General features: G+C 40.4%; 2 protein-coding genes across 3 annotated transcripts; one reads left to right on the plus strand and one right to left on the minus strand.

The window, feature by feature from the left end:
- Positions 1-154: 154 nt before the first annotated feature.
- lamp2 (lysosomal-associated membrane protein 2) lies at positions 155-10,535 on the plus strand. Its single transcript, XM_039598073.1, has 11 exons — positions 155-336; positions 3,188-3,300; positions 5,067-5,277; positions 5,384-5,545; positions 5,661-5,736; positions 5,829-5,845; positions 5,948-6,198; positions 6,293-6,403; positions 6,761-6,815; positions 6,902-7,069; positions 8,173-10,535. The coding sequence occupies exons 1-11, from the start codon at positions 297-299 to the stop codon at positions 8,310-8,312; spliced, it is 1,344 nt and encodes a 447-aa protein (XP_039454007.1). The 5' UTR covers positions 155-296; the 3' UTR covers positions 8,313-10,535.
- Positions 10,536-16,368: 5,833 nt separating this feature from the next.
- Positions 16,369-22,318, minus strand: atp1b4 (ATPase Na+/K+ transporting subunit beta 4). Of its 2 annotated transcripts, XM_031736411.2 has the most exons (9): positions 21,662-21,827; positions 21,472-21,528; positions 20,738-20,954; positions 19,072-19,200; positions 18,847-18,951; positions 18,309-18,508; positions 17,674-17,730; positions 17,489-17,581; positions 16,369-17,392 (listed from the first exon to the last, which is right to left on the minus strand). In XM_031736411.2, exons 2-9 carry the CDS (start codon positions 21,523-21,525, stop codon positions 17,231-17,233), a joined length of 1,017 nt encoding a protein of 338 aa, XP_031592271.1. In that variant the 5' UTR covers positions 21,526-21,528; positions 21,662-21,827; the 3' UTR covers positions 16,369-17,230. The 2 variants fall into 2 exon arrangements, with proteins under 2 accessions (XP_031592271.1, XP_031592270.1); XM_031736410.2 differs by lacking the exons at positions 21,472-21,528; positions 21,662-21,827 and adding an exon at positions 22,249-22,318.
- Between the last annotated feature and the right edge of the window lie 2,223 nt (positions 22,319-24,541).

Below are 24,541 nucleotides of genomic sequence, written 5' to 3' on the forward strand. Positions count from 1 at the left end.
ATATCCATTCACCCTAATTATAATAGTGTGAAATCGTTGATAAAGATTTTATGAGGCGCCATTATACACTTAGGTTCGTGTTAGCTTTAAAATGCACACGGACCAATAATTAGTCTCCATAAACGAGATTTAAATAGGGCCTGGCTCCACACCTCTTATAGGGCTGGCACGTCGGTGTCTGTCATATGACTGTCATTTCCTGGTATCGTCGGTGGTAGCTGCATCCAAACACCACTGACTGAGCGTCTCCGTCGGTTGTTTTCTCTCCAGTGGCTGACCCTGCAAGCTACCCAGCCATGATGTCTCGCTGCCTTTTCTTTTTTGTGTTTGGAATCGGTAAGTATCTTCAAATTAGCTTAAAGTAAAGAAGGGGGCAGGGGGGGAAATCGCAGTCTGTTTCTGAGAAGTGGCGTGATTAAACTTCTGGGACACGCCGGGCCTGTCGCTTCAGGGCTAAATCTTACTGCTGTTCTGGAAAGGAAAATTGTAGAGTATAAACGTAGTTGAAGATATGTGTTCAACTGCACAGACATAAACGTGTTTGCTTAGAGTGAGTATAAAGTACAGGCCTTAAGCGTTTCAGTCGTGATGGTTAGCTGTCGTAGCTCCATGGCTAATTGTTACATACGTCAACACTAAACTGAAACGCAGCCAAACGGTCGCCTGTAGCTTTCAAATTTACACATATATAGCTGCTGCTTGTTTTATTACCACAAACAAACAACAACAAAAAAGCAACAAAAAAAACTCTGAAATAAAAAGTAGCTGCTTCCGCGTTAATTTTGCAGCTAATGTTTTGGACAACTATCGCTAGTGTCTGATGGCTTGGTGATTAGATAACACCAGGTTTGGAAGCGAAAGTTCCAGTTAATCATGAAGCCTAAACCCGTCGGAGTCCTATCCTCTGCTGGATAATACTGGCCTAAAACAGGTCAAGGTTACAAGACCAGAAATGCATTGGGAAGTGCGACATTAAACGAGCTGTGGCTCCGATAGTTAGCATTAGCTTTTTGACAGTTTACTGGAAATTGGCACGTGACCGTGAAGCTGAAACGCTTTACCATAGAGCTAAAGTGTAGCATAAAAAGCTAAGCAAATACAGAGTAGAACTACAGATGATCTGGATTATTGAAGAGTCTTTGATTTTACAGATGCTTATTTGAAGTGAGATTAAGTGAAGATAACTTCTAATTGCTGGGCTCAGACGGATAGATCGCTGTTTGTCTAATAGTTTTCCGGTAGTTTTTCTGGAAAGTTCTTATCTATTGCAGAAAATATGCCACCTTATCGGATTTTTTAGCCCTGTTGCAACTACGCTGTGTACTTTCTTACTCTGATAATAAAGGGGGTATTTCTGTGGCCTGAAATCTGTGTTAAGGTATAGCTGAGATTATATATCTGCCTGTAAGACAGATTTCATAAACACCTGTGTGTCTTTTGGACTTTATAGGGTTTATCACATTACCTGCAGACCTGAGATGATGACAGAGCATGCTGTTAAAACCATAGTTGGCCTATAAATGGACTTCGACCTTTAATTGCACTCACATTTTTGTGGGCCGGAGTATCTTGAACATTTTAAATCTGTATTTGTAGTGTGTGGGGAATTTTTGTTTTTTCATTATTTCACCATAAAATGATTTCAAATGACTGTAAACCAGTCATGTGTTCAGAAAGCAACTGTTAATCGTCTGTGTAGACACCACACTGGTTCATCGCTTGAGTTGGGTGGCTTGTTTGTCATGTTTGGATGACTCACAGTTCAGTGTCAGGTGATTTCACAAAGGACAAGCATTTCTCTGAAAATGGTCAGGATTAAGAACTGGACTAAAAATGAGTGAAATGTCCAAAGTGAAACTTTGAAAGACTTTTAGAAAACTTGGAGAAATATTATTCAAGGCCACTATAGTGTGTCTTTTTGAAAAGGCCAGGACTGTTCAGTCTAGACCGACAGAAACTGAGACCTTTGGACACAATAGTGCTGACACTCCTTTGCACTGGAGTCGCATGATTTCTGTTTGTTTGTTTGTTTGTTTGTTTGTTTTTTAAAGGGGGGGGTAAAAATCTAGGCTGGAGTTAAATATTTATATATGCTTTGGAGTTCCTGGCTACCCTGCAATAATAGCTGTTGGTATTTAAATGTTAAAGAAAAGGTGCTTCAGTGTTTACTTTAACAGATACTAAACTGGAACATCTTTTAGAAAGGAAAACAGATAATCCTGTCAGACCGCTCAGCAAAACACACTATCAGTTTAACTGATAGGTGATGCAGAACCGGTTTAAGCAAGTCTTAATTCAAATGTTTTTGGGTTTTTTTTCATGTCATGTGATAAGCTGCTGATAGGATAGGTTTTCAGCCCTCAATGACAGGATGTGTTAAACCCCAAGCTTGGTGGCCTAAGCTACTGTGACTAAAAATTAGCTGCTTCTAAGGGTGAAGATTTATTAGTAGTAGTAGAAGAATTATTTAAGGTTTGCCATGATTAGGCTTGCGTTAGTTACATCTGCTGCTGTACATCTGTCATCATGAGTTTGACCTCCTTCAGAGAAGGCTGTAATGAAGGCAGGACCTACTATAGGTTATCTCTCAGCAGGATGACAAAATGAGGTTGGACAGGATGAGCGACTAACTTTGAAAACGTCTTATTTATCTGAGGTCCCAGCCTTGATAAGAAAGTTATGTTTACATGACCTGCATAAAACAACATGGTGATTTTGTAGTCCATCTTGTCAGTGTTGTAGTTCCACCAAAGCAGTCATACATGATCAACATTAATCATTAAATTATGAAACTGTTATAGTCTGTGCTCCATGGCGCTCTTACACATTTGCTTTACTTTTCTTTTATTGCAATGTGCTTTGCTTTTTTGGTCATTTTCCATGAGCTACAGCTTTCTGCTTCCTGAACACATGACTAGTCACATTATAAAGTGACGGCAAACTTGGTATTGGACTTTTTTTTTTTTTTTTTTTTTTTTTAATGAGGGTGTATTGGTGTGGATGTGGCTTTTGTGAGACCCTGTGATTGAGTGATGACATCTGCATAATTTGGCCCATTTGTTGGTCTGAAGGGACTGACTCCCATCCCCTCAGCGACCTTTTAAAGCATAAAATGTCACAATTAATGTTTCTTATGAGTAAGAATTATACAGAAGAAGAAAATACTAAGTTTTCCTTTTCTTTCCAGTGTTCCAGCTATCACATGGCATTGAGTTCAATGTCACAAAAGATGGAAAGTTATGCCTCTATGCCGATCTGAAGCTCACATTCAAGGTCACCTATGAAGATCTTGACAACCAGGTGAGTGTTTTTGTCTTAGCAATGTGAATCACGATTCTTAAGTCTACAGTAGTCCTTATAAATACTGTGCTGACGTGTGATAGCAGCTCTGCTCTTATCAGACCGTTTTAGCTGTGACAGTGTTTTTTTTTCCAGTCCTCATGTGAAGAGGAAATGAGGGGTTCCCTGAAAAAACAAATTTTAGTTGGTGTGTTTTCCTGGTGGATATCCTGCTCTTGCAGTGTTGTCTTGTGAAGTGTTGTTTAAGTAATCTCTTAAAGTTAATTTTTGTTCTTTCTTTTAAACCCTACAATCTGATCTGTTTATCAAAATGTTACTTTTTACACACACAGTTTTCATATCTTAGTGGGGACGTCTAATTGACATAATGCTTTCCCTAGCTGTTTACCCTAACCATAAAAAGGATGCCTAATCTTAACCCTTAGGTTAAAGTTCAGTTTAGGTTAATTGTAACCCTGACACTAAAACCCTATTGAGTTTCAAATGCCTTCAACCTTGTTGGGACAGTCATTTTGTCCCCGTAAGGGCTGTTGGTCCCGTAAGTATAGTAACATTCCAATTTTCAGTCCCCACAAAGATACGTAAACATGGTAGACACACTTTTTTTTTTTTCTTTTCTTTTTTTTTTTTATGACAAGCTATAATAAAACGGATCCCCACAAATGATTTTAGTTTTAAAACTTGTTGACAAATGTAGGAAAAAGTACATCAGTCCATTAAAATGCCTCTAAAGACTGTAATCATGGGGGGGAGGGGAGAGACCCTGTTTGCAAATCAGGAGGCATTTACAAACTCTGTGCTCTTCGGACTTGTCAGGGCAGGTGAAATTTAAACGAATTTCCACTGCTCTTGAAGCCTGCAGGATGAAGGATGGGTGCTAGTCATGATTTTACAAATGTTAAACTGCTATCACAAACTCCTGTCAAGTGTTAATAGACTAGGCTACGGTTGGCTAGTAGTTGCTAGTGTTAAATAAGCTTCATTTCTAATCTCTATGAACCCACACAACAGAACTGGTTCCTTAATTTTGACTTGTGGTTTTCAGAATCTGCTTTTGCGCTGATCATTGGCGTTGACTGTATGTTTTACTTGTATCTGTATTTGGTTTTTTTTTTTTAAAAGGGGTTTATAATGGGTGGACATGTTGGTATAATTTAAAATCTAAAGCTGATTGGAGGTGGTCAGTAATCACTGACTGAAAATTAGAAGCTTTCTTGTTTTGCTCATAGATTGTATAGAAGATGGTTGCAGCTTCTGAGACTAAAAAGTGAAGCCCTGGCAGAAATGCCTTGACACGGCTTTCTCTTTAATGACCAGCAGGGGGTGCCTCCTGGTTGAAAAACTACTTCTCTTTCAACTGCTGCTGTGTCCACAGTGTTTGCTTTTTTACCCTCAAAGTCCCTTGCTCTGTGACATCAGGAAACGCTTTCATGATAACTTCATGGTTTCTGACACTAATGTCATGTGATTGAAGTTTATTTTGGTAATTGGTCACAAAAGGTTAGTCAATGACCGAACCCTGGAGACTGGCTATTCAGCCTAGGTTGTGATTGTGACAGCACTCAACTTGAGGATTCACAATAGCCATTCTGATGACCTGCATCCATCTTTTATACTGTCTGAGCTCACCCCTTGCTTGATTAGCTGTGGATCCATTTTGTTATTAATTTTAAATGTATTCTGCTTTGCACATCTCAGAAGTTAAATGTTAAACTTGTCAAGTGTGTTCAGATTAAGTTCCTATGATAATTTACACTGTCTTTCAGACTCAGACAGCTGTGTTTGCTTTAACTGATGACGCCGATTCAACTAAAAGTACATGTGATCCCATGCACTCAATACTGATGCTTAATTTTGGAGCGGGTCACTCTTTTACTATGAGCTTCTCCAAGATTGGAGAAGGTTACGAGGCGGACGTATTCTCCTTTACCTACAATCTCGGCGACCCTGTCCACTTCCCTAACTCTAAATCAAAAGGTAACGTCTACATCTCTTGATGTGTATTTATTTTAAAAAACAAACAAAAAAAAACCTTGGTGACAGATCTTCTTACTGACTACTTTGACTTTTCTGGATTTGTTAGACCCTTCTACAGCAATGGGGGTTCTTGACATTAAAAACATAGGCATGGACACCTGCTACTCGTGCAAAAGTGAAGACCTGATCGAAAGTGGTGATGTCAACATTACGCTGTGGGATGTGCTTATACAGGCTTTTATCAGTGATGGCAACAAGAGTTCTGAAAGTCTGAGCTCACCCCTTGCTTGATTAGCTGTCCATTTTGTTATTACGCAGCTCATCCTGGCTGTTGCGTTTTGTACATTTCTGTTAACGTGTTCTTCTGTTTTCTCCTCGCACAGTAAGCTCCTGTCCTGCAGATAAACCCGTCTCAAGTACAACTGCTGGTCCAAATACCACTTCCCTACTCTACAAAAGGTAACGCTGCCCCTAATGCCAAACAAAAAAAACACTACTTTGACTTTTCTGCCCCAATACATAGGCATGGACACCTGCTACTCGTGCAAAAGTGACCAGGCTTTTATCAGTGATGGCAACCCCAATACATCTGATGGCATGTGACACCTGAGTAAATCATCCTGGCTCATTCTGTTCTGTTGCGTTTTGTACATTTCTGTTACACGCACAGTTCCTGCAGCCCTCAAGTACAATACAACCACACTTGCCCCCAATACAACCACACTTGCCCCCAATACAACCACACTTGCCCCCAATACAACCACACTTGCCCCCAACACAACAACTACGACTGTCCCTACTACCACCCCGGTACCCACTCTCCCTGTACCCAGTACTGGGAACTACAGCATCAGGGCTGATGAAAATGGCACAGTCTGTCTGCTGGCCAACTTTGGTCTGCGCATTGGTACTAAGGGCGAGGTAGGTTTCATATACTCACAATTGTAACCCCCCTTCACAGATAATTTATCGTTTATTGAGTTTGCTTCTGTTCTGTCTGGCTTAAAATTTACAGGAAATGAATTTGGATCCCAATAGGGCCAATGTCTCTGGATCATGTGCCGTCAACAGCAGTGAGCTTATTTTGGCATCTAAAGAAATGACTATCAAGTTTACCTTTACCAATGTAAGTCCTCAGAGGTAAAATCATTTATCCATGTGGTAGATCAACGTTGTCAAACTTACTAAGGGTCACACTGCACATATACTTCTTAGCCGTTTTACTGTCCTTAACGTGACAACTCCACTTCCAGGAAAACAAAAAAGAAAAAGTAACGGGTGGTTATGTAACCTTGTATTATCAGTATTTACTTCACAGACAGGAGGTATGAAAACCTGAAGTTATACAACTCATTAATTAAAGAGGAAAAATGCTAAGTGCTTTTATTTTAAAAGTGACAGATATTTAAGAGCTTTTGAGGAATGCCGTTGACTTCAAAATGAAGCCTTCAGTTTCCCATTTTCTGTTTCTAAACTTTTACAGGACACAAAGAAATTCCGCCTGCATGCCCTGAGCATCAGTGTCAGCACGGGCTCTGGTAACTAAAAGATTCTCGTATAATCACATACACCAGGCAATATACTGAGAAGAAGGCCAACTCTGTGCCGTCTTTCTTCCTTGAAGGTAATTTTTCTGCAGAGAACTCCAGCCTCAATCTGTGGGAGACCTCCATCGGCAGCTCCTACATGTGTAACAAGGAGCAGACCTTCAACATCACCGACACACTCACCATCTACACCTTCAGCCTGCATGTGCAGCCCTTTGGAGTGAACAAAGGTGTTTTCAGTACAGGTAGGTTATTTTTGAAATCTCTAATCACCTGGTGTACAGACAGTGGCTGTGATCATGATCAGAATATGGCAAATGTTTTATGGATTTATCAGTGCTGGTTAACGGGTTATTATTCAGGGAAGACATTAAAAAAGAAAAAATTCTAGTTGGTGTTTTGAGAACTGTTCAGTAATCATCCTCTCCCAAACCAGGCTCACACAACTACGTAGTTGTGGATCTGTGACATGCTAGTTTTACCTGTTGGAATTTGGACCCAGACCTCAATTTCATAAGATTGGTGACTTAAAACAGAAGTTGTCTGGCATAATTTAAAATAAAAAAAAAAAAAAAAAAAAAGGGAACCTCTGTAAGGTTTTTGTTGTTGATAAAATGTTTAAGGTAATCGCCACCATGTCTAATTGCTGGAAGACTTTTATCATATCCAATCTAGGAGAAACACAACACCTTTAGACACACAGTTGTTATCCTGTTAATTTAACACTCACTGTTGCACATGTTTGCTTCCGATTAGCCATTACTGCTCTCTTAATTGTAACAGACTGACTTTTATGTTTTATAGTTGATGGTTAATGTGTGCACTGGCTAGGTTAACATTTGTGACTGCATTGAAATTCCAGATGGAAGACGTAAAGATCCGTGCTGTTGCAAATCAATATCTAATAGTAACTACTATCAATATTGGTTCTTTTTGAGAACTACAGGCAGTGTTAGAACTTTAAATATCAGGTTTTCCTGCATATAGAAAGAATTTGGGTGCCCCAGAGTGGGTTCTATACATGCAAGTGGTTTACTCACATCACTGAAGGAAGCTGTGCTTTTATTGCCTGTGTAGTCTTAAATTAAAGCACTAAACATCATGAAAATGAGGTCGGGTTCATCCACCTAATTACTTCATAAACATCTACAATTACATCTCTCATTAAGTCATGAGTTGAAAGAAATGAGATTTGGGTGTTGTGTGCTCTAAAAACAAAAAACTACAGATGGTCTGACCTGTTGTCCTGCTGCTTCACACGTCTGTCTCACAATGTTGTTTTGTTTTGTTTGTTTCAAATCACAAACACACTGTTCTACCTGCTGACTGACTCTCTCTTTATCTGCAGCCCATGAATGTTCAGTGGACGACACCAGCATCTTAGTCCCAATCATTGTTGGCGCTGCTCTGGCTGGCTTGATTCTCATTGTAGTGATTGCTTACGTGATTGGTCGAAGAAAGACTTACGTTGGATATCAGACTCTTTAAATTCATATTGCAGTCGATCTTGTGATGTTATGGGGGTTCCCAAGCCTGGTCCTTGGCCTTCATGGTCACACATTCATGAGTTGGTCTAACACTAAATCTACAGTTTTGTGAAATGGCATCAGTGTGGAGGGGGAATCAAAATTTACTGTCTGATCATTGAGGTTTAAAGTTTTGGTTATTTCATAAAGATACAGGAATTTCTCTCAAGGACCAGACTTGTCTACCCCCAAGTGTTTGTGGTGTCTGTTTTTTGCTTCCTCATGTTGTTTTTGTTTCCCCTGAATGTCTTTTCTGTTGTTGTGCTTTTTGTTAATGGGCAAGTGCAAGATCCATCAAGCATTTGTTTAAATTGGATATCTGGTCATGCAAAAGTCTACCATTACCTTTTCATAAACGAATCCCCCTGAACGCTTTCCACATTTCTAGCACAAGATGTGACCATGTAATTGGTTTCTGTAGGATCCTGCACTCGCTCAGCAGACATTCCCCCCCCTTTTTGGTTTTTTTTTTTTTTGTCATGAAAACACATTTGTTTTGATTTTTTTTTTTTTTTTCTTTTTTTTTTTTTTTTTTTTTTTTTACCCATTGAAAATTTGAGGTTTTCAATTGATTGATGTCACAGCAGCTTTTTTTTTTCTCCTTCCCTTGAAAGTTCATTAACACAGATGAATGTCTGCTCCTTTTAAAAGGCTGTAGATAAATATGCCTTAGTTCATGTTCGCCCCTGTAGAGCAGGAGAAACATCAGATACTTGTCCTGGTTATGTGGCTCCAGTCATGTCATTGATCATATCAAGAGTAAAAGCACACATGGCGCTAATGACTTTAACAAAGGCTCACCGATGGATTATAAAGACGCTCAGTGACAAACCTGTGTGTGAAGCCATTGTTAGTCATTACATTTGCACATGCTCTGTTCAGATAAACTGAAAATTGTGTGGGGTGGTTTTCTCTCTTCCTCCCCCTCCTAAGACATTTTGGCATTATGTTTAGAAAAGGGATCGTACTATTGTGTAGATATTCACTTTCAGCACAGATGATTCTGAAATGGGGATACTTACATGTAAATGCACTTAAACACTCTTTATATTTTTCTTCCGTTGACTCTGCTGTCACATGATCTCACCTGTGTAAAATTCTGGGCTTTGGCCTGAGCTCTGTGGGTGGCTGCTGCTGGATCAGTGGGTGTTAAAGCCCCTGAAAACTGGGTTCAGAGCTCTGCATCTTTAGATATGTCACTGAACTGAGTAGGAATGACAAATGGTGCAGAAATGGTTTGATGTGTTGGGAAACTTGCAATTCTCATGCATCTCTCTAGCTCACAACTTGACATGTTCATATCATGTTTGGTTAATCTGTGCTACAACTCTTAACAAAGTCAGTCCAGTTTTCCAAATGCCAAACTGTTTCTGTTAGGTTTCAGCTTACCTGTCTCTTTAAGACATCCTCAGGCTGTAGTTTCATCAGATTATTCTAATAAATGTGCAAACAACCACACAACTGCCAGGATAACTTTAATTGGTGTGCTGAAATTAGCGATAACTTGACATTAAAGAGGCTGAAAGTAGGTTTTCAGGACCTTTCAAATCAGGGAGTTGGAGCAGAGTAGCACAGTTGTGTATGGCAGGCCACAGAATGTGTTCTTTGTAATGACAGACAGGCTGTGACACAACAGTAGCTGTATGTTAATTCAAGCAGAGTGCTGTGTACTGTTTATTGTTCCAGCTTGTCGCAGCCAGAAATCATTACTTCTTTTTTTTTTTTTCCAAGATGCTTGTGAAATTTTGCTTTTCCCAGGTCACTGTATATGTGTATAGTTAATGGCACTTAAATAAGAGCTTTGACTTTTGCTTGTGATTGTTGCTGTTTGTATTTCAGCTTTGTACAAGTTGCCTTAATGATGAAGATGGGTTTTGCAGCATTAAGAGTTTTAATTAGACAACTGTCAAATCATCTAACAAGCTTTGCTCAGTAACTTTGTCCTGTGCATTCAGTAACTCACTGCTTACTCGCGTGATTTTTGGCTGCTTAATTTCCCTCCACTCGTGGAGGAGAACGCACACACTTAAAGGGAATCTGTGCTGCAAGACAATCTGTGTGTTATGTGGATGCAACTGATTTCCTCTGCATTTTCTCATGCTGTTAGCTATAATAAATTGGATTTCAAATTGTGTCAGTGGAGCTTTTTAGTGTTTTCTACAGAAATAAAAGAATGTGCTGTTGACCCACTTGAGTAAATGTTTATGCTTTAATACCTGGGAGATTCCCTTGTCAGACCACTTCTCTTTCAGCTGTCCTTTCAGTAACCATGTATTGTATTATATTTATGTCCTCTGTTAAGCCTGAGACATTCACCTCTCTGCTCTCTTCACTCCTGTTTAGCTGAGGAATGCCTGGCTGATGGGGAGAGCTTCCTTGTTCCCATAGCTGTCGGAGTTGCCCTGCTTGTGCTCATTCTTATTGTTCTGCTGGCCTACTTCATCGGAAGAAGGAGAAGCATGGCCACCGGCTATCAGTCTTTCTAATTTCTCATTTAGAGCTTTCAGCTATACAAAGGATAGTTGCTGCCTTTGACTAATTGTGGGAAAAACTACCATTATGTGTCGTATTGATGTGTCTATGTAGTGTTGACAGGTGTTCAATTGCCTTCTTGCTGAGAGCCAAACTGATGCCGTTCTGTCTGTAAATTTGAAGCTACAGCTTAGCCTCACATAAAGACTGGAAACGGTGAGACTGCATCTTTAGATTTAACAGAAATCTATGTGCCAGCAGCTCAAAAGATCACTTAGGTTGTTTTTGTGCATGATTCCTGCCCTGAACTCTGCCACACTTCAGCTAATACAGAAACTGCCAGCTCCTTAGGAAAAAGGCTGTGTGATGTTTATCTAAAGAGTGCCATGTTCTGCATACTACACCCATCATGGCTTAAAGTTCAGTAGTGCCACCATGTACAAAATAGACCATTTCTTGCAGAAATTTTTTTTTTTTTTTTTTTTTTTAAATCAAATGTTTAAGATGCACAAATTAAGTGCAATAAATAAATCTGAGGGACTAAATTTCTTGGCTGGGTGTGGTTAGATTTAGAAATCCTGTTTTCTCTCTTGGCGACAAACAACTTGTACATATTAAAATCCACCATGAGGGTGGGGGTTATTTGTTAATCTTATGTGCTCGGTTTAATTCACAGGTTGCATTAACGGTCTGTTCAGATTGACCTGACTTTAAAGATGCTGACATGACCAGTTTCCAGTGTTTATGCTAAGCCGTGCTGACCAGCTTTCTATCAGCAGGTATAAGGGCGGCGTTGATTGGGTTTGGCAAAAAGGCGTTTTTGTGTATTTTCCATCTTCCATCACTTACTACACTTTAATAACAATTACACTGACTCAAATAATCCCTTTTTATGTATTTTGACGTATTTATCTCCCCCACCCACCACCACCAAAATCAACACTACTGTTGTGTTGCTGATTGCAGTTCCTCTTCTCTTCTCACTGCTTCCTGCTGCATTTCTAACCCAAACTTCCCCTCTGAGTGGTTTTCTCTAGCACTAACCTGTCCTTTCTGTGTGTCTCTCTTTCTGTCAGCTGAAGAGTGCTTCCTGGATTCTGATTTGAGCTTTTTGGTGCCCATCGCAGTTGGCGTGGCACTCAGCTTCCTAATCATCCTTGTGCTTATCTCTTACCTGATTGGTCGGAGGAAGAGTCGCACTGGGTACCAGTCCGTGTAATTCAACTCCGCTGCGTCTTCTGCCCCTTACAGCTCTTTAAAAAAAAAAAAAAAACACCTTCCCAGCACTTTCCTGCCCAAATTTATGCTCTTTTCCGTTTCCCGTGAGGCAGCGTCTTCCTAAAAAAATAAATAACCTTTCAGCTTATTTCGCAAACCCCCTTTCAAATTTATCCCCTCCGTTTTGCTTTGATGCCAGTGACTGAATAGAGTACCAAAACATTTATGATCGATATTGCATCGTTTGATTATAGATTGCATGTTTTAAAAGTTAAATTTATGGCTGTGATTAGCCTTCCACTTCCTCCTCCCTTCCGCCACCCCAGAGAGGCTTTTTGCTCTCGGTTTCTGTGCTGTATAATAGTATATGTGTAAATTACTCTCTTGTATAGAATGAATGACACTGATTTTTGATGATATGAATGTACGAGCAAGCTAATAGAGCCACTGTCATTAATTTCCCAGACATTCGTATTTTTCACTCTGACCTCCATGTAACATGAACCTCTCTTTGATGCACACACTTGGTCTCTTAATTGTAGCTCAATTAAAGGGACGATAACAGGACACTTAACCAGCATTGGGACCACTTTTGTTTGTTTGTTTGGGGGGGGTTTGTTAAATGAGTTTGTTTCTCACTCATGGTAGGAGATTTATATTTTCCTGAAATGTACATTTGTTTACACATGAGTACTTGGTGAGTTAATCATGGTGGTGTCCCCTCGTAACCCTGTGATATTTGAAAAAGCTCAACAAACGCAGTAGACTCAGGCTTACACCGATCACCCGGATCGAACCGCATACTACCCCATCCATGTCATAGTACACTAACGACAGGTGAAGTTCAGGTGTGAAGACGACGTTTCCTCAAGTCGCACCGTTTCGTTCATGTGATTCTGAGCGTCCGGTCACTCCCCGACAGTTTCGTGCCTTTCTGTTGTGCACCTCTCGAGTTGCTTGCTTGAAGCTTGTCTCCATCTGATGAAGAATGTGATGTGATGAGCTTGTTTGACACAAGTGGGGAACAAATTAAATAAAGTTTGGTTCTTGTTTTGTATCATTGTCATTTTTTTTTTTTTTTTAAACTGTTTCTACTTTGCTTTACTTGTTAAAGTGTAGACTTAGCTAGAAAACTCATTTCCTAAGTTCTGAAAATATCTGCTGTCCTATTGATGCTGAAAACAGGCTCATTTTAAAGTCTTTGGTAATAACCTACTTTAAAAAAAAAAACTTCAGTAATAATGTTGTTCTGCTTTATGCTCTGATGGTTTTAACATTTTATCAGCTGACTTTGCAAACCCTTTGGACAGATTGGCAGTCCGTCACAGTTAAAACATTGACAAGCACAAAGTAAATCATACCCACAGCCAGTTTAGAAATGCCAATTAACCCAGTAGCTCCTAGGAAGCAATCAGGACCTTATATATAAATATTTATTTTGGTGGTTAGAAAAAAAGACAAATAACCAAAACTGATTGAGGGCCATGAATAATGCACCAAATTTTATGATAATCAAACCATTTAGTTCAAGATTTTTAAAAGATGGATGTGAAACCAGATCATGTTGTATTTGTTAGCCTGACAGCTTCCTCAGAATCACTCTACCTAGGTTAATATTAAATTAGAGGAGCATTTCATAAACATCAGGCCTCTAAATCTTTGGGGGTTTTTTTGGTTTTGTTTTGTTTTTTTCCAATGTAATCGTGCAAAACTAGGAATGTTTCAGAAAATGTTCACACAACATTGGGGAAACATGACCTTCTACTTCTGTCAGTTACTCCCTTTAGAGATCGCCACCACGGATCACCTGAGCATCTTCCACATCTGTCACACCAACCCTCTGCATGATCTCCTTCACTACATCCATGAATCTTCTCCGTGGTCGTTCTTGTTTCCTCCTAGCTGGTATCTCCATCTTTAACCCCCTTTATCCAATATATCTGCTGTTCCTCCTCTGCACACATCCAAACCATCTCTGCTTTGTTCTCTAAATTTGTCTCCAAGTCACTCACTCCAATCTTCACCTCTCTCATGCACTGCCTGTTGCTGTGGATGATTTACCTCAAGTATTTCAAATTGTCCACCTTCACTACCTCTACTCTTTGCATCTTCACTGTTACACCTGTCTCCTTCTCATTCACACACATGTATTCTGTCCTGCTTCCACTGACCTTCATTCCTCTTCTTTCCAGAGCATTCCTCCATCTCTCCAAGCTCTTTCACCTGCTGCCTTCTCTCCCTACAGACCACAATGTCATCTGCAAGCATCATAGTCCATGGAGACCCATGCCTGCCCTCATCAGTCAACCTGTCTATCACTATAACTTCATGGTCAAGATTTAATTAACGTTAGACACACTGAACACCTAATGGGTCTTCACCCAACCTGTGCTTGAGGTCACATTTGTCATTTTCACTGGATTTTAATTCCGATTAGTTTCTTGTCAACCAGTGACAAGAAAACATGTTACCTACTTTTAGTACTTAAGAAATTCAAATAACCTGTGAACCTCACGAGCTGCTACATCACCAACATTCTGGTTTAAAAAAAACATTCCTCTAATGCAGGGATATCAAACTCATTTTATACTGTGGGCCACATACGACCCACTTTCATTTTAAGTGGGCCAGACCAGCAAAACACTCCTTTCTGTCAGGTTAAGAGGTTTACCTTCAAATGTAATCCCTGAGATATCTTCATACACAAAAAAGAAATGCGAATCATCTCTGCTGCTAAGAAATAAATGTGTGAAATTGCTCATTCACCGGACTGTCCTGTCATTATAAAACAGAACGTTTTTTTGTTAACTGACAGAAAAATGTTCTTTCTGTCCTTTAATTGATCATCTTTTAGTTAATTACTTTGGTGTAGTAAGGGTGGAGGCCTTTATCATTTTGAAACATTATAAAATTTTAAATGTTTTATAATGTTATAAAAAGCCATCTAGTGGGCTTGATTGGCATTCTTGCTGGGCCATTTCTGGCCCCTGGGCCTTACGTTTGACACCACTGCTCTAATGCAATCTGTTAATTTTCATTTCATAATGTTGTTTGGAGGATGTTTTCCCACCTTAATATCATTGTGGGAATGTTTCATAAAAGATTAGAGTATAATCTGCTACTCCAAGCCATCCTCAACATGCTGCAGGGAGAATGAGATGTCTTAGGTTAACTTTTAACATTTCAGGAACATTATATAAAGAAAAAAATCCACCCTCTCTGTGTTCTTTGAATAATTAATTAAAACATGTGGTCGATAACATCATTAAAACTTGTAGGTAACTATTGCCGATGTTGTAGGAACTTTCCCTACAAGCTCGAGAGTCTTGTGACTAAACTGCATTCAAAGGTTAACGGGTGTAAACATTCACACTGCTGAATGATCAAATGGCCTCAACTGTGCATTTGACTTTGATTGGCTACCTGCTTTTTATAACCTGTAACAAGCACACACAGCCGTGACGCTCATGCTGACATGAAAACAAGTTGACCCTGGAGTTGCACAATGCTGAACTGATATGGAGTATCAATGCTGACTTTGTATAAATGGGTTTCTGACATTTAATCTGACCTGGAAACCAAAATGTAGAAAAAGCATTTGAGTTGCAACAACACACTGTGTTGACAAAAGAGAGACAAAGAGCTGCTGCACTGGGGCATGAAAAGCTAGGAGAGAAGTATAAAATGAAAGAAAGTAAGTAAAGCCCTTTGTGTGTACACGATACTCCCTTTGGTAGAGCCCCCTCTCGTTAATCTCTTATTACTCTTCAGTTCCTGGATGCCTGCAATTGAATTACCCTTATCCATTTCAGGACTTTGCTTTAGCCAATGTATATTTTCAACCTGCCTCCATGTCCTCGTCATTCCCCCACATTACACATTTCACTAGAATTAAATCCGAATTTTTTAATAACTTTTTAACTTGTGCATTTGTTGAGTTGCCAATAATATCGGTAATGGAAATTTGAATGTTTTCCTCTTGTACGTAATCGGTCTCACTGTAGAATGATGGATTTAAATTGTTTAGAAATGCTTCCCGAACTGATGGGCAGCAATAATTACTTCTCTAAGATCACTGCTGCTGTCTTTCTTGCTTGTTTTGTGGTTAATCAAGTGCATTTTGCATTTGAGCAGCAGCCTCTTACTTCTTAGGAAGCATTAAGTGTTTACTTTATAACCTTGTTTTATAGCAGCTGCCTCTGTGTAATATCACATCTTTTTTTAAATATGAGTAAATCAATTTAGATGTGCTTCAAGCTGTTTTAGCAACATGTCAGAGTCTGTGCAGACTGTTAGTGATGTGGAAGAAAACTTGCAGTACATACCAGAACACTGTATTTATTGTAAGAGCTATAATAGGAATAAATACAACACTGATACCAAGTTTAGTAGCACAGTTCAGGCAGGATTAATACTATCACAAAATAGTTATAGCATAATTAAAATGGTACAGACCTTTGACAAACTATTTCACAGCACAGTGCGTCTCTTTATTGATCAGTCATGTATAGTATTTCATTTTCCAAAGCGAATGTTTTTTACAAAAGAAGAAGTGATACTTTATCATAAATGTATAATACTGCTCTATTCAACAAAAATATAGTAATCATGTATTTGCATTTATTATGTCTTTTTTTTACTGTGTAAGTACAGTACAAGTCCTGCTTTCAGTGTTTGCATGATAGTTCTTTGAATTCTTACAATATACATGTTTGAAAAATATAATGCAAAACAAATTAGTACACTTGGTCGCACAAAAATGTGCACGAAAACGTACGATCTAACCTGAAAAATCTCTAATTCCCTATTAATGTTTAATTCATAATTGGATTTGCATAGCCAGAAACTCTAACTAATGGGCAGAGTGTAATTTAGTTCGATTAATCTCACTAATCATTACAAAATATCAGGAATCGAACAGGAATAACTCGCTCTAGGCACTCGTTCCTGTGCTCAGCACTGTTTGTTGTGGGTGCAGGTGCCAGTAGCACACTCATGGTACAAAGAAACAACAAAAACACGAGTAAATGTCTACTTCTTGAGGATTTTGTTTCACAGCAGAAGAGATTTAAGTGAAAGACGAGGACAGGGGCAAATTACATAACTCATGGAAAATAATGGTTCAATATAAATCTTGTCTCGTGAATGTTTTCCTGCCTCGTCTCGTGAGCGTCCTGCGACAACTTCGCCTTACGCTCCGACCTCCAAGGAGAAGGTCACGCTGCCCAGGTAGCGGTCAGTGGGAGAATCGTTAATGATGCCCTTTCCGTTCAGTTTGCATTGTACTTGGATGTTGGTGCCTTGCTGCACGCCCATAAAACGTACAGCCACGACCGGTGAAGAGTAGTTTACCTGAGAGAAGAGAGACAGAAGATTAAGACCTGACGGGTGTTTTAAATTCGACTGCTGCTACAGCATTTCACCGACAACGATGAAACTTTCACTCACATGTCTCAGCTTCCCGTAGTATGGATAATACTTATTTTCAAAAAAGCTTTTGGGAAAAAACTCCATTTCTCCCAAGACTTCTGGTGTTCCTTTCTGAGAGAGAAACGTTGGTTTACTTTTATTGACTTACTTATTTTTATACACTTTCAGTCATGAGTCAAAGAATCAAGAAAAAAAAACTGTACCTTAACGCCACAGGTCACATTTATCGGTTTCCCCTGACCAGGTAAGTAACCGAGGATCTATTAAAGAAGAACAAGAGTAAGAGAGAAAAAGTCTCACTCTGTAAGCACAAATGTAAAGATGCACCTTTCAACTCTTTTCCGTACATTAAAAGTGGATTTATCTGACAACGTCTTTACATTTAAAAGTGAAATATTCCAATTTTTTAAATACGGCAAAGCCTCATTTTCTCTCCTGTAGTTTTTCCATCCTGCATTGTTTGCATGCACACACTATGTATCATCTTTGTCCCAAACTGAATTAGATAAGTAGATTTTTTTTAAAAAGCCACAACTGATGGTGAGTTTCCTTTGCCCTCTGTGTGGGGGCACCGACTGTTTCTGTTTGCAAGAAAAATCATATGTAAATATGTGAAAACATTCAAAAATGTTTCTAGTTAGGCATGAAATAAGCACCCAATGAAAAAAGGCTTTCTCTCTGTCTTACCTAGAATGACCACAAGATGTCACTCACACAGTAAATTGATAGTAAAATTGATTCATAGTACAGTAATCTGGATTTCTGATGTTTTAAAATCCATTTTTTACTTTATAAATTTTCCAAGTTTTGGTGATTTGCTTGCTGGCACTCATCTTACCCGGTTCATTCGAAGGAGGATGCATGGCCTTCCCTGAGAATAGCCAAAGTTGGGGTCCTGCAGCCCTGAACAATGCCCCAACCAGGACCGCTTAAACTGACACGCTTTCCGCTCTGCAGCCTCGTCCAAGTCGTCCTGCATGAAGTATGTCTCCTTATCGCAGGGAATATTCTTCCTCTGCTGAGCAGCATCGTTATACGCTGAAAGTACAGAGCAGAGAGAAAGGGGGAGGGAGAATGAGAGAGAGAGGAGGGCATAAATAAACCTTTGCAGTGCCCTGCCAGGCTCAGGCCTCTGATTAAGGAAGCCTGACAAAAGCTGATTGTGAAAAAAAAAAAACCCAGGACTGAATAGCAACCCTCTGCCCACAAAGAGGCTTCCCTTCCCAGCATGCCCTGCAAGGACCAAATAGAAAAAAGGGGGACAAAGGCAGTGAAGATGAGGATTAACTCATTCTGTGTCTCTTCATTTTAAACAAACTCAACAACCTTGTCAGACCTCCCAGCTTTGACCACCCCACCTCGATCGCATCACTCACGTCTTAGATATTCCTCCATAGACCTGGTGTACTTCCTCCAGGATTTGCGATCAGACGCGTTAAAAGCAATCTCATGGCCTTCTAGGTGCGGGGCCATCGTCATACCTGCCAGTGGAGACGCAGAGACAGTCAACTGTGCCGAGATTCAAGGAGAAGCAACAGACAGAAGGACAGCTAGAGGGACAGAGAACAGAGGAGGTGGTTTGAGTTTGGAGTTATAGTTACCTGGTGGCATCACTCTATCGTTGAAGGTGGGGTGGTAGGGACTAATAGACCACATGAGGCAAAACAAACAGCCGCCAAACATGGCTGCAAGAAACAAATAAAGTGCAGCATAGAAGAGTAGGATGAGGCCTGAATGGTGAGAGTGAAGAAAAAAATAAAAAGAGGCATTAGGGAGTACTTGCACAAATGTGGATTACATAACAGGCAACACAGCTCCTGATAAATTACATCTGATCTGAGTGAAGGGGAATAATGAACCATAAACAATTCCCACTTTGCTCAGGCAAACCATTTGGTCTGTCTGGACTCCAGCTACTGTCCTTGATCAGGACGGTCACTAATTTGTTTAGTAATAGAAAAGCACTGTGGTCCCCTCGTGTCTGCATTTGCGAATAACTCCAATGGCTTTGGTATGAAACCCATACTGAGCTAAAGCACGGACCTCGCGCCAAAGAAATCCTGAGAAATAGCACTGGTCTGCAATTTTCAATTAACAGTCCATTAGCTACTAATCAAGCTAAACGTGTCCTAAATAAAATGGCTTTTGCTGTGTGGGCAATTTCACAGGGGACTAGCTGTAGCCAGCGTTGCGTCCCCTGAGCCACAAAGGCCTTTCTGTTTGAGCTCAGTGAGAATTCTCCCAGCTGTCCTTTCACTCAGGAACACAGTGAACCTCCGGTTGCCATCGTAGTGAAGGTCTTTTAGCAGCCATAGAGGCACAGCCAGCTCCAAGGAACCCCAATCACCCCACTCTGGTATTGTGTCCCCTCTTACACACTCGTCTCACAGGACACGCAGCACAGACTTCAACTCGGGGTCTTTCTTCAGCAGACACATGGGCCCCACTCTTCCACAAGTGTGCACACACACTGGTTATGTGACCCGGGGATCCGGCATTGCAGCTTATGCAAGTAACACACACTTTCCTTAGAAGTTCTTTCTGCACACAGTTGGATCATGTTTGCCATTGTGTGAAAAGGGAGGGGGCTCAACAGCATCACATAGCAACTAACCTGGTTATACCAAGAGGTTGCTCCATCACCACTGACTCAACAAACTCGTCCAGTGTGTCGCTCATGCCAAAAAAGTTCTCCAGCACCCAAAGCTCAGTTTGGCAGTTAGATTTACAGGGGGGGGGGGAAGAACATGAGCACCTCTACGTGTTTTACTGCAACTGAGAGGCCACAAGCATGTTAAGTTCAGCAATGAGGTCGCCAAGGCTTTGGGAAAGAGGCTGTGGAGAGCATGGTAAGATGTAGAGGAATGTGTTTCCTGGCCAATGTGAGGCCTTGAACAGTGCGTCCCGCTGGGGAATCGTCCCCAGGCAGTCTGTTTTTGTCGGGACACTCTGAATCGTCCATGCACCTATGTAAACATTGAGCATGAGGACACACACACACATACACACACACACTCGCAGCACAGTGAGCTCAGTCACTGGACTGGAAAGACATTTCTCACCCTAAAACTATCCCTGAGTGCATCTTAAAAAAACACACACACACGCACCGAACCACCACATTTGCACGTTATTTAGGACGATTAACTGTGTTGCACTCAACATTAAAAGTGTCGTTATGGTCATATGCACTAAAAAATATATGATACAAAATGTCCCTTCCCCATAACCCAACAGCAGAGAATCTTTCTTTCTTCATCAACTCACTCCAGCTCTTCCCAGAGCGACCCATGAATTCGTTGGTCTCTGCATTCCACAGGTATTTCTTCAGGTCGTCTATTTTCTGGTGGAGCGTCCTCTTGGGAATCGGCCTGCGCTTCCATCTCTCAAAGTTCAGGTCTTCCTGCTCTAGAGGCTGATGCTCGGCCAGCTCCTCCTGCTCTTCCTCCAGCTCTTGGCCATGCTTGAGTATCACTTTGTGAGGCTGGTGGAAAGAAGAAGAGAAAAAGCCCTCACCACACATATTCTAAACTGCTGAGTTCTACAGTGAAACCTATTTGCCTTTCAAATTACTGCAGGAAAAAAATGGCATGCCTCCTGATCTGAGTATGACCGATAACATAAACTGCCAGACAGCGCTCTGCATATTAATGAACTGATGGTCCTGTCCTCCGTTTCTGCAAATTATAAACCCGCTGGTGACCTTGTGGCACTCGTTGGGAGAGCTGACCTCCTCTGAGTGGACCCTCCTGCTTGGAGCAGCAGCTGCAGACAGCAGAGCTGGAGGGTCACTCTGACAGCCAGCTGTTACTGAGTCTCAGCATCCAGAGGCCAGGACACACAGATCCCAGAGGAGCCACGGGACACATCATTTGCGAGAGAGAGGCCTTTATAAGAATCTGCTGCTATGGGAGGATGGGAGGGTGGTTGATAACTTTGAGGTTCATCAAAAATGCTCATGAGCCAGAGGAAAAAATGAATAAAATAATCTCAGCACTCACAAGACTTCTAACAAGCTTCTCCTCAGCTCCTCCCTCTGTGGAACTGGGCTCCATATTCTTCGCAGAAAGAAAAGGTGCCAGTTAAACCAACCACAATCCACGGTGTCCATTAAATTACTTCTCAATTCAAAGCCAAGCTATCTGAAATACACAATCTGTGCTCTATCGATGAATGAAAAGTCGGACATACCTGAAGTTCTCTTTTCAGTTAAAAAAACACGGATTAATAAGTCGAAAACCCTATTGGCCCCCAGAGGAAAAAAAAATATTATTTGTCAAAAAGTTTTGGGGGATTTCATTAGAAAGTTTTAGGCGTGCAGGGGGAACCGGGTGTGGAGAGCTTCCTTCAACTAGGCGCGCATCATAGTGAATGAGCGCTGGACGGAGAAAAACTGGGGGTGGGATACAAAGTGCTTTTTCTTTTTTGGGTCCCACAGACGTTTTGGCAGCGGCCTGGATCACAGCACTGCATGCTGTACACGCACACCATCAGCCATTGTCTGCTAAGCTGAAGCAAAGCCTGAATACAATATTTATAGCCTCTCCGAGGACAAGACACTCAATCAGCGCCTGGCTGCGTACTGTAAATGCGCAAAGATCTTCCAGCAATTAACTTTTTTTAAAATCTTAGTGAGACATCTTTGACTCGGGTGTTTATCTGAGTTAAATCACAAATCAAATCAAAGTAAATCAATCATTAGATACACTCCACGCACGTGTATGCGCACTAATCCAGCTGCCAGCATCCGCAATTTCAACGGATTACCATAAACTAACCTCTGGTGAAGTAGTCCTCATCCCTGATCCCATTAGCACTCCGGTCACGTACCGTTCTGTTACCCCCATACTAAAGTGGAAGGGGGGAACGTCCCTAAGAAGTTCCCCTCCTTCTTTTACATGAAAAGAGAAATTGCGTCATGGAAAAAGCAATTCTTTGAGATATGCGCGGCAAATCGTGCGTGTGCGTTAGAGCTCGTGTGTTTTACAGTAAAAGCCAAACAAGGATGTTTGCAGAGAACTAAAAGTCACAAAAATATATTTCTCAATAGTTGTCCTGTCAGTGCAGATTAATAACCTGAACATGTCCTTCAAAAGAAAAGTGAGCAGGGGTGCTTCCAGGATTTTTCTGGGCAGCTGGGGCCCATAAAATCCGAATATTTCATCAGAAATGAAAATTGTTTAGAGAACACTGGACATATTTACATTAATTTGTATTGAGTAACTATTTTGAAAAGTACTCCAGCTCAGTGTCACTTATGGGGGACAATCATATTTCATGCTCAGGGTCTGTGCACAGGCAATGTAAAGGGCCGTTTTTCATTTCGTTTCTTTGTTTGTGTGTGTAAATTATAGTTGTCCTGAGACAAAGTGTAAACACAGTTGTTGAAAAAGTAGCTCACAAATAATATTTAAAATACAAAATAGCTTCTGAGAATCCCCCAAAATGTCCTTTTTCTCTTGTCCCAACTTCTTGATAACCAGATTTCATGTCAAATAGAAGAAGTTATAAATCCACGTTTTTGTTTTAATTATGTTAACACATTTCTTATAATTGTTAAACCAATGTATCTAGAATCAACATATTCTAAAGAACTGTAATTGTGCACTGCAAGTAAATATGTGCCACCCTATTACCAAAACCTATTTAGACTCAAAAAGTGTAGGCCAATTGAAATAAACAAATTAAAGTGTTACCGTAACCACCAAGACAAAATCAAATGGACTGAGCGATAGAACAGAACATATGGGCCTTATCGCTCTGGACCCTGTCTATATCCTGGACAGGTCAATGACTATAATATACAATATTTAAAATAAATAAATAAAATTATTCCCAGTTTGCTTTCCACTTGTTGAACGATGGGAATGTTTGCTTACCCAACGCTATAATATTGTGAGTATACTACTTTGAGTATATTTTGATGCTTATTATGACTTTTACTTAATAAAGGTCTAAATGTTTGTTTTCTCAATTTTGTAAAGCAGTACAGAAAACTAATTTTCAGACTTTTATGTGTAGAAAATATGATTCCCTCAGGCACCTTCCTTTTCTTGGACCCCCATCACAGAGCAGCAGGGAATTCATAGTGGCAAAAATTCCTTTCCTAAGAAGTGTTTTTGAATGCAACATTAACCCTGCTCCTCTAGCCCTTACATCAAAGTTCGATTATAGCCCATTTTTCAGGATCTGCTGGTCTTTTGGGGGCTTCATCTTGGATACAGGTATGTAGAAATTTGTTTTAATGTGTTGAGACTTACTGTGAGAGTTGTTGTAGTCTGATCGTGGTGTCTGTGGACCAGGTGCATTTCACTTGGTACCTGTTTGGCTGCCTAGTACCAGTCGAGTAATTGCAGTTTACTCCCCTGCTGCTGTTTGTTTAGGTTTTATTGTATTTTATTCTGGTTTTTAGGCTAATAAATTGAAATATACAGTGGTTTCTAGTTCAAGGGAGTTGCCCGGTCTTTTCATTGTTGATTACTTTTTCGTTTTTAGTAAAGCAGGAGGTCTTTTTTTGAGAAGCTGCGGGCACCTTTGGGGAGGTCTTCTCCCCTCATTTGTGAATAAAAGCACTGGGACACAGGTGTAAGGGACTCCGTTATGTTTGAGTTAAGGAATATTGAATAGCTGGACACACCTCTTTGTAGGTTTAGCTGAGCTGCTATTTTTCCACTGTGTTCTAGAAATGTATTGAAATAGACCAATATTCTAACTTAATGACTCAATCCAGTCTGGTGTCTTCTGTGTGGAGTTTCTTTATTCTCTCCACGTCTGCGTGGGTTCTCTCTGTGTACTCCAGCTTCGTCCCACAGCTCGAAACCATGCAAGGGGTTAACTGCTTATTGTAAACTGGCTGTATAGGCCTGCAATAGTATTTCACCTCTCGCCCTGTGATAGCTGGGATAGGCTCCAGCTTCCTCTTGACCCTGACTTGGATAAGCCAGAGAAAATGGATGGATTTGTTTAATAAATTATTGAAATGAATTACCCATGCATCTGCCTCGTCTGTACTAAGTCTGAGTGCTTTTGTGCTAAATTGTAATTAAGGTTCGCTAGAGTACATTTCCAGGG

Source organism: Oreochromis aureus, linkage group 2 (assembly GCF_013358895.1).
Source record: "Oreochromis aureus strain Israel breed Guangdong linkage group 2, ZZ_aureus, whole genome shotgun sequence".
NCBI lineage: Eukaryota > Metazoa > Chordata > Actinopteri > Cichliformes > Cichlidae > Oreochromis > Oreochromis aureus.

Excerpts from the sequence above, each read along its gene's own strand:
- atp1b4 (XM_031736410.2), bottom strand. The coding sequence starts at position 22,317 with ATGGGGGTAACAGAACGGTACGTGACCGGAGTGCTAATGGGATCAGGG. Across the intron at positions 19,201-20,737 it reads TCGCTCTGGGAAGAGCTGGA|GCCTCATCCTACTCTTCTAT; the intron begins GTGAGTTGATGA and ends CTCACCATTCAG. Across the intron at positions 17,731-18,308 it reads TCCTCCTTCGAATGAACCGG|ATCCTCGGTTACTTACCTGG; the intron begins GTAAGATGAGTG and ends CTTCTTTAATAG.
- lamp2 (XM_039598073.1), top strand. The coding sequence starts at position 297 with ATGATGTCTCGCTGCCTTTTCTTTTTTGTGTTTGGAATCG. Across the intron at positions 337-3,187 it reads CTTTTTTGTGTTTGGAATCG|TGTTCCAGCTATCACATGGC; the intron begins GTAAGTATCTTC and ends TTTTCTTTCCAG. Across the intron at positions 5,278-5,383 it reads CCCTAACTCTAAATCAAAAG|ACCCTTCTACAGCAATGGGG; the intron begins GTAACGTCTACA and ends TGGATTTGTTAG.